General features: G+C 44.0%; 1 protein-coding gene across 1 annotated transcript in view; it reads left to right on the top strand.

Moving 5' to 3' along the window:
• LOC138934241 (roundabout homolog 2) overlaps positions 1-13,207 on the top strand; it is an 88,299-nt gene that overhangs the window by 68,850 nt on the left and 6,242 nt on the right. The window contains exons 3-10 of the mRNA XM_070297784.1: positions 2,142-2,295; positions 5,745-5,875; positions 6,569-6,835; positions 7,682-7,962; positions 9,072-9,584; positions 10,234-10,464; positions 10,903-11,241; positions 11,321-13,145. Of these exons, the coding sequence (XP_070153885.1) occupies positions 2,142-2,295; positions 5,745-5,875; positions 6,569-6,835; positions 7,682-7,962; positions 9,072-9,584; positions 10,234-10,464; positions 10,903-11,241; positions 11,321-13,145 (3,741 nt within the window). The remainder of the gene's footprint in view (positions 1-2,141; positions 2,296-5,744; positions 5,876-6,568; positions 6,836-7,681; positions 7,963-9,071; positions 9,585-10,233; positions 10,465-10,902; positions 11,242-11,320; positions 13,146-13,207) is intronic.

Below are 13,207 nucleotides of genomic sequence, written 5' to 3' on the forward strand. Positions count from 1 at the left end.
GAGATCGGCGACACGGGATTGAGATTTTTAGTCTACGAGCGCGCGCCGTCCAACCGACCATGAGGTCGCCGTAAAATGCGTTACCGCCGATAAAAAAAGAAAAAAGCAGAAATCGGTTTTAATTAGAACAGTCCCGGCAAGGTTTCAATCTACTTGTTAGAATATATATGATATATATATACACGATATCGGGGATTCTAGACATATTACGGGGATTATAATCGTCTCTCGTTTAATTTATCTATCCCGGAGAATCGGAAGAACGATTGTAAAATGGTACATGAGTGTAAAATACAATTAATATGACGCCCGCGGTCATTTTTCGTTTGACAAAAATATGTAACAATTATAAAATTATTAAAAACAATGAGACGATTATCATCGGAAATTATAGATTAATAATAAATTAAATTCAATATCATTTGCCACGATCGCTATAATCGACTTGAAAAAAAAAAAAAAAAAATTATATTCTTATATTTCATATACATATGCGTTTATCTTCGGTTATGTTATATATCCATTTAGGTTGAGACAGTAGAAACGCTCTCGAATAATGCGAGAACCCCGGGCTATAAAGAGCGCGCCTGATCTCGATTCTGATCCTGATTCCGTATGCACCGTATTTACGTGACGTATACCTGGCCCACGGGGGCGCAATTCTCATTTTTCACGTTGTCGCGTGTGCGCCGCGTAGCCTATGGGATTCACGTAAATTCGGTATATATACTATGGACTGTGTAGAGTACGTAACGGAGGGAAGCTACGGAGGACCGAGAAAACGAAAAGAGGTATGGAGGAGAGATCCCGACCTCCCCCCCGACAACTCGGGAAAAGTTTACAGAGTGGCACGGCAAGACGGCGAGAAAGGGGTTGAAAGCTGGACTGGAAACCGACGATGCGGACGGTAAGGGGTTGGCAGCGACAACCTCTTTATCCCTCGTCCCCTCGTTTTCTGAGAAATTGCGTTACATTTGATTCACCGCCGGAATCGTTAGGGCGTTCGAGACCCGAGATAGCGACCCACGTTTTTCAAACCGTCCTTGCCGTTCTATGAAAGCGCCCCTTCTTCTCCCCGTTTGTCTCAAATTTCAATTCGTAACCTCTCGACACGCGTTATTCTATGGCTTCGTGCTATAGCCATTTCAACTCGAAATCCGATAATGTATCCAAATAATGGTACGCATCTCTGTTTCGTCATCGTCTCGCGCGAGAAAAGAAAAAAGTCTCTTGTAATATTTCGTATAGTATTTTACAATTCAAACGCAAGACTTTTTTAATCTTGCTTAAGAGGTGACCACGGTTTCAAATTCTGCTCCGTTGAAAGATGAATAATACTGACTTCCAAATATTTTCATATTGATATATATATATATATATATATCGCTTATTCAATGTCCTCTGAATTCTTACAAAAGACTGAATGGAAGATCTAGTTCTTTTCATACACAAATTTCTAAGGCAACACGGACATTCTGAAAATATTCTACATTCGAAACAGCTGAAAGTCTTGCTTGGTTCGCTTCATCTCAATATTGCCCGCGAGTCTCATTCTAAAGAAATCTTGTATTTTACGAAGCGCAGTTTCTGTGGTGTAAGTAATTATCGAATATATAAAGTCGATATTATGCATTACGGATTTTACGGGTTTGGAAGAGAATTATTCAACGTGTGAGAGATCCTATCAGGATGACCGGGGGGGTATGCTGGTTTCCGAGAGAATAAGTTGCCTTCTTTTTTTTTTTTTTCTTTTTAAATCCTCAAACCATCACGAATATTTGAAATTCATTTTAGTTTGTCCTAGTTTCACTTGCAATACACGGACGAGAGAAATCAGACGACTTTTATAATAGCTTATTAAAACTTTGGAACGAGAAATCACCAGATCATGGTGCGCTCGGTCAATATTAAAATTCGATATCGATAAAATAATTCTAATAATAAGAAATAAAAGATCAAACGTAAGTTTCCTATTCTCGTCGTGCCTTTAAAAAAAGAAAAACTGTTCAAATGTCACAAATATTTTCCTGTTAGTCGCGCGCGAAAAAGTATCGTCATCCTCTCTTTTCCCTTCTTAGACAAGCAACGCAATATTTTCGTAATACAACGGTGCATCATAGACATGTTTTTGTCTGTTGCAGTGCTGCGGGATGAGTTTCGCGCGGAGCCGCAGAACACGAGGGTCGCCGCCGGGGAGACGGCTTTGCTGGAGTGCGGACCGCCCCGCGGCCATCCGGAGCCGACCCTCCATTGGAAAAGGAACGGTCACATAATAGACCTGGATGCGACGAAACGGTGAGTTTTCTTTGTGCGACGAGGCCGTAGGCGCGTAGGTCGCGTTTCCTTTGAATTCGTTCGACATACCGCAACGACCGAAAACGCGCAACGAGAAGAGATTGCACGGGCGAGAAGGCGTAAATGATTAAATACGAAGGCCGGGATCGACTATTTTGGTCCAGCGGACCCAAACGTTCGGGGACCGTTCTTTTCGCTCGCTCGTGAGAGACTCTGGGCAAGTCCCAGCTGTCGCGTGAAAATTAAATGACTTTCAAGCCATGAGCCTTTTCCTTACCTTTTTTCTCGCCTTTGTCCGCTCGTCTCGAATAACCGAATAAGGAGACAAACGTAGCATATGCCTGATGCGCGCATCAATATATCGCAACGTTAATAAACAAGCGTTTAATAAAACGTAATGCAATTGCGTTAACCGTAATATAAACAAATATAAATAAATTTATTCCATCTCGAAAAAGTATAAGCGCGCAACTTGTTTTCACGCGCACTTCGTTACACGGCCCCGTGGCGATTAATTCGATCTTGTCACCTGGGTCGCGAGTGAAGGCGAAACAATAATAAATATACTCCGTTTACAATTTGCGGGCCCTTTAAAAAGTGTGCGCATGCACGCCGTCGCGCTCGCTTCAAACCCGCTCGTACCCGATTAAATTTGTACGCGCGCGAGCATCGTCGCACGCACGTATACGCACGCACACGCGCACGCACTTAATGCCGCGACTAGCATCTATACGAAAATTTCCCGCTGTCTGTGTCTCTCCGCGTAATAATGTCGCGGCAGTAAGAGCAAACTTTTACGCTCGCGGGATTACGGTTGGGAGAATCTACTTTTATAGACACGAGGGAAGGAGAGAGCGAGAACTCTAGATTAACTTAATTCTAACAGCGACGCCAGGGGTAAAAGGAACGTCGCCGGGATAAAAAATCGTATCAAACGTCGCTGCTAACGTGAATACGGTCGATTATCTCGCGTTTCTCTTCGCTTTTTTTTTATGCGTTCGACTTATCTGGATTTAAGCGTAAAATATGTCTTCGCGAAAGGAGATCTCATTTCGGTTCTTAAAACACCTTTAAACGTTAAGTTTATTTTACATGACATTTATTTATTAAAAATTTACACGTTAAATTTGTTATAATGCCTCCATTATATATGCCTCGCTATTTTTAAGTTAGAATTCTAATTAGACGAGGAGACAGAGTAAATTAATTATCTGAATTATCCACTTTTATGATTAAATTAGATATCACCTATTTTCATTCGCGAAATTCAATTGCGTTTTGTAATATCCTTCTATCGATAGCTCTGTTGCTGAAATTCTCATAAGTCAGTGACAAATCAGATGACACAATGTGTCAATAAATCTTCCCGTTCCGCGGCTTACAGTTTTAATAATAAATACGGCAATATTTGCGTCGCGTAAAGCGCATAATCGATAGACGTGTCTCGCATTACGTTTATCGTACATCGTTCGGATACCTATTAGAGCCATATCCAGAGCCGGGTGTAACCGAACGAAAGAGAGGACTCGGGAGACTCGCGATTCGGCGGCGCAGAAATCGACGCATAAATTCAGGCCGGGTACGAATTTTACCTCCTGGTGTACCTCCGTCCTTCTCTCCGGTACACTTCCTCCAGGATCAAGCATTTAAACGTACGCTTGCGCGAGCTACCTCGTTGTAACGACCCGGCATACTTTCGCGTCTCCTCCGTCTGCCATTCGTATCTCGGAACGGGCGATTTTTTCTCCCCCGAATCCCCATGGATCGACTCGATCAAACTTTCATGGGGCGCTGAATGCCTCTTAGTTTTTCTCGCGCTGCGATCTCACCCTCTCTTTTTTTTTTTTTTAAAGAGGAAAACCCTCGCGATCTCCCTCCGATCGACGAAACTCCATCGGAGTTAAAAAGGAGATTCGTATTACTAAAGTATTTTTTTTTCTTTTTCTTTATAAATACGCGATAAAAAAATGATGACGAACTAAGAAGAGAAATTTATTATCTGCGATGTTGCGAAAAAAAGATCGAATATCGAGAAATAATTTATTAATCTAATAAATAATTTGATCTAATTTGATATTAATTCTGTCTATTATCTTTCGTTCTCTCGCGCGCGCGAGTTTTATCTTCATTATTTCTTCGTGTATAGAATTTATCTTTATAGTGTTCATAGTGTGCGTCGTTTCATGTAATTACTTCCATTTACACCGTCACTTACACCGTATTGTACGCGCTGGATTAACGCTGTCTGAGGAGGACACGGCAAATAGGAGCACGTGACAAACGATTTTGTTGTTTTTTTTTCCCCCCCTTTTCTTTTTCCCTCTCGGATCTCCCGGGGCAGGGATAAGCTCCGTCGCGGAAAACGAGAATGGAGACATTTTTTTCTGGCGAGATCTCTCTCGAAAACGAAACGAAACTCGCACCGTTTGCTCGTTTCGACGGCTATTTTCCTCTCCTTCGTCTCGATCAATAGGATACTCTCCTTCGTCGCGACGGCTCGCGGAAATTCCCTCCTCTCCCTCTTCCTCCTACTTCGCCACCAGCACCATCCCCGCGTCGGATTTACCGATGGAAGCCCGAAGCCGCGATAAATTAGGACAACCGATAGGAATTAAATCCGGCCGTATCGGAACGCCCCCCCCCCTTCTCCCTTCTCGTCGCAGCGCGCGGAACGTGTGGTAAAACGGGATATGGAGAGCGATGGAAGAATAGTCGTATGAAGAGGAGAGGAGAGAGAGAGAGAGAGAGCAGATCAAAGCAGAGGGAACGGAGGAGGTAATCGAGTACCACCGACGCGAAAATTAATTGACACTATAAATTAGAGAGCGCGCGATCGCGGGAGAGAGGACTATCGATCGATCGCGTCGTCGTCGAATAACACCACTCTCCATATACGATATTGTGCATGTGCGCTCCTCAAACGAGACGGCTGTTTAATCTTGGTACCGCCGGCGCGGAAGAAGAACGATCCCTCGAGGAAGAGGATATCGGCGGGGGTATTCAGGAATGCCAAGTACGCAGCCTCGAATACGCGTCTCTGCTCCTTATTCTCTCGCATAAATAATATCGGATCGGCGCAAAGGGGGTATGCGTACGAAAACGCGTCGTCTCCGAAAGTTCCTCTCGTGTCTTGGAACGAGCGATTAACAATATGAGCTGTCCGAGGCGCTCGAAATTATCTCGGGAGTAATATATGCGAAATCGGTTTCTCACGTTAATTTCTAATTGCAAAATGATGCGTAATAATAATATATTATAACGCGCAAAGTGTATAGGATGCATTCCTAGACTGACTATTATGCCTTCTCCCCATCGGTATTTAGGCCCTTAAACACGCCGTTGATCTTAAGGGCGGAAATTAATCGTCGTAATTTTCGTCGTCGTCGCTCTTATCGAATGGAGAGAACGACGTCTCCGCGTCTCGATTAATCGTTCATCGGGCATTTCAGGATAACCCTCGTGGACGGAGGTAATCTTATGATATCCGACGTGAGGCCAGCCGATCAGGGCAAGTACCAGTGCATCGCCGAAAACATGGTCGGCAGCAAAGGATCCGCGACAGCGATTCTCACGGTTCACGGTAAGCGTATACAATACAAACTCGTATCCCATTTCCCACGTACATCTACAATCGCGACTAAGAAATAGATATAGATTCGTCGACACGACCGAGCTTACCTCGTAGCATTTAGCGCTAATTCTGATTGTTCGATAAGTTCTATTTCGTCTCGTGTTAAATCAGAATTTGAATAAAATATTCAAAAGTTAGTGTTTAAAATATTTTTGGATATCTTTATATTTTGTTTTCCTACATAGCATATGTTATTTCCAATTTAATTTCTGACTGATTCCTAAAGTATATCTATTTGTTAAAATTATCATTGTATTATATCTTTTCTGTTACATCTTTGTAGTTCGATTTACGGCTGCTTATTTTTATGAAGATCATTTTTTCTATTTAATAAAATCAATTTCTATTCTTATCAAGACAATTAATGAAAAATGGAGCATTTTAGTATTTTTACACACGAATATTATATTTATTTATTAATATTAGTATTGCAATTTTATTTTATATATAATTATTTATTCAAATTATCCAGCTGATTACCCACACGCTCTAATCATTAAATTGTCTTAAATAAATAATAATTTCAACCGCTAATTTGCGAGTCGCTCGAAATTCGATGAAAAGGCCGCGGGCCGTAATTTGGGATACACCCGGAGGGCTCTATCGGGATTTTCCAATCGAATCCTCGTTCTGTCTTTGCAGTGAAGCCGTACTTCGTGGCCACCCCGTCGAACCAGACGATCCTCACGGATCAGACGGCAGAGTTCGTCTGCAGGGTGGGCGGCGACCCCTCACCGGAGATTCTGTGGCGGCGAAACGACGGCAAGATGCCGATAGGTCGGGCGCATATCCTCGAGGACAAAAGTTTACACATCGAGCGGGTGAATCCCCAAGATCAGGGGACGTACATCTGCGAGGCGGAGAACGGCGTCGGCACGATATCAGCGAGTGCCACTCTTACCGTGCACTGTGAGTACTCTAATCTTCCTCCCCTCTCTCTCTCTCTCTCTGTCTATCTGTGTAAGGAGCCGCTCGGCCGTGAAATTAATTACGCGCCCGGTGTACGATTATCGCGCCGGTGACGAGTGAAGGGGTTGTTACCGCACAGAGGACAGACGCATCGTCGGCCATTATCGCCGCATATTAAGCCCCGGAATATGCATCCCGTCGGATGTCGACTTTTGCGCCTCACTTGGACGCAAATCGTATCCTGTGGCTTGGAAAATACGAACGTATTGTCGAGCCGCTCGAAGCAAGCGAGACAGGGGCGCGGACACGATAGATAGTTGAAACTTCACGCTTAGATAAACGGGATAAATTCTGAACAGCCATACGTAATCGGTAACGTTATTCCACCAGTCGTATACGCGCGGTTTTTTCAATATTTATTCTCTTTATTTCAACGAGCAATTTAAACTGTAATCCCCCACGTCTACTAATATTCTTATTTTCGTGAAAAACGTCACTTATGCAGAGAGATTTAGAGATTGAAAAGAGATTAAAATCTAATTCCACAACCGACGTGTATATACGATATATAAGTAACTAAAACGAGAAAATGATATTTAATATTTTTATCGTGGAAATGGATACTTGAAGATTCTTCATCGATTTTCTCTACCGAGTAATAATTCTCATTTAAGTTCATAATATAATAACGTATGCGAGATATAACGTACACGGAGAATCTAGCCATCTAGCGGATTCACTCATCCGTTTGAAAATTGGCTTATGCGGGTTAAGGGTTGAACGAGCGTCTCTATCGCTAAATATACGGCGAGGATACGTGTGTCGAATACGGATCATTTGTCACAGCGAGACCAGTATTCACCAACTTCCCCAAGGACGAGACAGTAAGCTCCAACAGCGACGTTACCTTCTCGTGTGCGGCGCGCGGCTCGCCAAAGCCGTCGATATTTTGGACCCGGGAGGGCTCCCAGGAGCTAATGTTCCCCGGCCACACGTATCAGACCCACTATACCGTCACGGAAAACGGAAGTCTCAGTATCAAGGGCGCCGTCAGGAAGGACGAGGGCCACTACGTGTGCAGCGCCATTAGTCAGGCCGGCGCCAGCACCGCGACCGTATTTCTCCAGGTATGTGTGAAGAACTTTATAAAATGGACGTCTCACACGACAATAATTCAACCGCGCTGCAACAATTCCATATGATTTTGAAAATCTTCGCGTATTGTATTGTATATTCGTCTATTTTGAGTAAATTTATTTTTAGTATATTTTTTAATATTAGTTTTAGTAAATATATTTTTGCATATATTAATACTTTATTCTATTTTAAACATTAAATTTTTATACGCTACATAAGATTAATATCATAAATTAGCAATAATTTATGACGTACCCGTATAGAGTTGTAAGAGCAATGAGCTTGTGCGCTAAATGGACGCGCAACAGTTTAAAATATATAGCTAAGATAAATCTCGTCCGTGTGAGAGAAGCGAGCGTGCACATTAAGTGGTTCATTTTCTCGATACATATTTATACCATCCCCTCTCCTCTCGCTCTCCGTTCTCTTCCGGATGAACGCAGAATTACCATTCCGGCTGGTGCTGCACACCGCGATCCTAGCCTGAGGGGAGTTGCCCCACATTTTGAATAAAATTCTTATCTGCATATAGGGAGTATTATGGCGAATCAACTTTGGCGAATGGAAACTCAGTAACTTCTCCCCGCTCGGAGCGGTCAAAGTTGTAAGGTGTAATATAGAAAAGAAACTTATGAATTACATATTTTCACTCCAACGCGAGCTATTCGACCGAAACTTGGTGGATGCGATATTCGCTTAAGTCAGCGGCTAAGTAAGCGCGGGTAACTGGCTCATAATTTTCGATATACCGGGCATAAACGAAGAAACGAGATAGTATGACGATAAAAACGAGAAAAGTATGACTTTAACAAGTATAATTCTGGATTATTCAAATATTGGAAAATTTAATCGCGTGAATTTTAAGCATCCGTGACACTCGCAACTTTTCTATATTTCTCTTTACATGTATATCTTCTCGAAAGAAGATTCTTTGCGAAAATAAAATCGTTATCGTGATTATTTTAAAGTAAACCTCGCCAGAATTCTCGTTTAATCCTCGTACTGGAACGTAGAATCGAAAGAAGGCGCCTGCGGCGTTCAGCCAGTCTTTCTCCGCGAAATAGACCATCGAATACAGTTTTCGTCTGTTGTAATAAAGGTGACGTCCGTCGAGGAGACACCACCGCCCATAATCGAGCTGGGCCCGGCGAATCAAACCCTGCCGTTGAAGAGCGTCGCCTCGTTGCCTTGCCGAGCGGTCGGTACACCCACGCCGCGGGTTCACTGGCACAAGGAGGGCGTGCTCGTACGTCCGGGCGGCCGTATCACGATGGCCATCAACGGCACGCTGTTCATCGACGATCTGCACACCAACGATTCCGGCCTTTACACCTGCATCGCCTCGTCCGAGTCCGGCAACACCTCATGGTCGGCCTACCTGACAGTGAGTTCCGGCGCCAGCTTTCACCGTACGCCCGACATGTCGGCGCTGCCGCAGAATCCGAGCAAGCCGCGAATAGTGAACGCCACCAGTAACTCGGTCACTCTGACGTGGAGCCCGGGCCACGAGGGCCAGAGCAAGATCGTCGGCTACAATATCGAATACTATAGCAGCAACCTGAACACCGGCTGGGTGGTGGCAGCCACGGGTGTCCTCGACGACATCTATACCGTGAGTATTATATCGAGAATCGCCGATGATTGACCTCCTTTCCTTATAGTGCTTACACTCCAGAGTCTCAACGATCTTTTCAAGTAGATATTTTCAGTTTCCCTCCTTGCTTCGCGTGTATCGCTTCGAAAGTGTGTTTAGAGCGTAGACCGCTGACGAAAACACGTTTGCAACACCACGTACGGTGGGTTGAAGAACGGATCTATAAACTTAAATTGCGTTCAAGTTGTATCGTGTTTAAAAATTTAATATCAAAGTTCCACGTATGATGGAACTACAATCTAATAAGAGGACCGAGAGGCACCTAATCCTACAAAGAAGCGGTCATCTACGTCTAGAGATACTTTAATATTCTATATCAAACAGACATCTCGTATACGTTGAACTTTGTTGCCGGGCAATATAGCGCTTTGAGAGCAACCTGAAAAGCAGATAAATTAGTCTCTTCAAAGATAAGTATCGTAATATAAAAAATAAATATTCGGTAACCAATAAACAAGCAGTAAATAATGTACTGAAATGTACATATGTTTGTGTACAATATAGTTTTTATTTTATTTTTTATATTATTTGCTTTTTATTGTTTAAATTTTTTTTTTTCTTCTTTATCAAGCTAACGAATCAGATTCCCTGCTTTATTCATCAACAGGTGACAGATTTAAGGCCGGAGACCAATTACGTTTTCCTAGTACGGGCAGAAAATAGCCACGGGCTCTCGCTGCCCGGACCATTGTCAGACGTAGTGCAAACTACTAACGTAAATCAGCATACGGTACCACAAGTGGAACTGACTCGCGCCAGAGATCGGTTGAACAGCGAGATTTTACATCTCAAAGAGGTGCAACCGTTGACCAGTACCAGCGTCAAGATTATGTGGGACGTAAGTATCGTTTGAAACTTCCTGTGTCGTTCTGTTTATATCGATTTAACACAACAATATACGGGAGTATCGCGGAAATCGCGCTAGCTCAAAAATTTCTAAAAATAAATCTTTGGCTATGTAAAAACATTACTGTTTATTAAAAAAAATATTTGTTTATTTTTTAAATGCGTTTTATTTTAGTGGAGACTTAATTTAACATATACTTAATATAACATCTCTCTCATACTCTCTCATAAAAAATAGAAAATATATTAACAAATTATATTAGACATTCGTGCAATTCTTTTTTGTTTGTAAAAAGACTCCAACTATATTTACAAAATTTTCCTGAGAGAAAATATATTTGAGATATATTCTGACGTGACAATTGGAATTGGAAAACGTTCCAATAACAACAACAAGAATTAGAATAACAAACTGGAATCTAAATTTTAGATTCTCGGCGCGGCGGATTTAGTGGAGGGTCTTTATATACGGTATCGCGAGGTTTCCGAAGAACCGGAGTATCAGATGGTCACGGTACTCAACGCCGGCGCCACCAGTTACGTGCTTACCAATTTAAAAAAGTATACGCGATACGAGTTCTTCCTGGTTCCCTTCTACAAGATAATCGAGGGTCGACCAAGCAATGTAAAACTAGTCACCACTTTGGAAGACATACCTTCGGGCGCTCCCGAGAACGTTCACGTAGGGATGATAAATATGACCTCGGCGTTCGTTCGATGGTCACCGCCGCCGAAGAATACTCAAAACGGTCAATTGATTGGTTACAAGGTAAGAGTTTCGCGAGTGATATGTCGCGAAAATTAATCTTTTTATCTAATTTAACTATCGATTCATTCGCCCGATTTAGATTCAGATCAAGAGCAACAGCAGTAACAAAATCTTGGGTCAAATGTCCCTGAACGCGTCAACCACATCGGTGATCATTAATAGTCTGACTACTGGCGGTCTGTATACGGCACGCGTCGCTGGACAAACTCGCGTCGGGCTCGGTCCCTTCTCCAGTCCGACACTATTAAATATGGATCCGGGACAACTAACGCAATTACCGCCGCGAACCGATCCCAGTCACGGGGGTGCGTCCGTTGTCAGAGAAACGTGGTTTCTTGTGCTCATTATAACGATGATATTTGTCGGTATCGTCGTGTTGCTAGCTGTGTTATACGTGAGACGCAGGCAAGCGATGAGCAAGCAACTGGGTCACTTAAACGTGCCTGTGGGTACCGCAAACGATATCTGTCAATTAAACAAGGACACACTCTGGTTGGAGCGCGGTTGGCGGCCTACCAATACTCTCCAAGCCGCCAACGACAAGGATTGCGAGACCAAGTTGCTCAATAATCAGCATATGCTGGCAGCCGGTATAATGGGCATGACCGGCTCGGAGTACGCTGAAGTGAATCTAACAACGTTTTATAACACACGCAAGCAAATGCAGGCACCGCCACCGGAGCCGTATGCTACTACAACTCTGTGCGTGGGCAGTCGTAATTCGGATTCGATCGAAACCAGCTGTCAGAAGTCGAACTCCAGCGACTCGTGTCTAAAACCCGATTATTCGAGTCTGGACTCGAATCAGGAACCCAACAAATCCACGGTGTCGCCGAGTAGCGATAACATGAGTGGTGGCGACGCTACCTACGCGGACGAGAACCTAGATATACAAAGGAGGCAGTACAGAATAGCAGGAACAACGAGCAGCGACGCGCCTCAAACCGGTATGCCAATGCCTAACTGGTGCGACATGTTACCGCCACCACCTGAGCATCCGCCCCCGCTCGGCGCATCGATGGGCGCCTGCCGGATGCAACAACAGCAGCACCAATTGCAGCATCCGCATCAACAGCAACAACAGCAAGTGCCGTTTAGTCCGCATCTCGGCAAGAGAAGCGTTCAAAACGACCTGGATCATTGCAGCTCCGGCGCCGGCTCGGGCAATCTGCAGAGTCCGCCCACTCCGCCCATCAGAGTAACCAACAGTTTCAGTCCGTCACCGACACCATGGAACAGTGGTGGGCAGAGTCAGCAGCATTCGGAACCCGGCGTTCTCCCGGTGCCCGGCAATTTACAAGTGTCGCAGAGCAGATATACTACACTACCACCGCAAACTAATCCGCCGCCGTTGCCCTCGTTCCCGCAGACTTTCAATCATTACGACTACAAGAATCAAGAGAACGAATACGAGAGCGGCTCCGTCATTTACGGCCATCACCATCAGAACGGTCTATCGGACGACTACGGCGTCCGCGAATCCGGATTTACGCGCTCTTGCAATCAACAACAGTCACATTTGACAACGTCGTCCGTGAGCGAGGAGCTTTATCGGCATAGGGATGACATGTTTCACAACGATAATTTCTATCAGCCCGAAAACGACGAATGGGACAGAAAGTCGTGCGATTCCAATACACATTCAGACGCATGCTGCTCGTGCTCGGAATCGAGTTGTCTCTATGCCGATACCGTACAGTACAATGCACAACAATACGGTAGTGCATGCGGTCATAGTAGTGGCAGAACAACAGGTTCCCGAAGCAGGAGTAACAGGAGTCCGCGAAGAAGGAATAGAACAGCTTCGCCTACGTACAGTAGCGACAGCAATTACTCTTGTATCCCTCCGAGACAGTGCGGAAACACGAATTCGCAGGAAAGGCTGAGGCATAATCGTAGTAAAGGTAACAACAAAATGAAAACTTATCGACTTTAACTAAAATTTTATCCCCGAGTTTGTCTGTGT

This window comes from Polyergus mexicanus, unplaced genomic scaffold (genome assembly GCF_030449975.1).
Source record: "Polyergus mexicanus isolate NDT 795.1 unplaced genomic scaffold, iyPolMexi1.0 SCAF_6, whole genome shotgun sequence".
Lineage (NCBI taxonomy): Eukaryota > Metazoa > Arthropoda > Insecta > Hymenoptera > Formicidae > Polyergus > Polyergus mexicanus.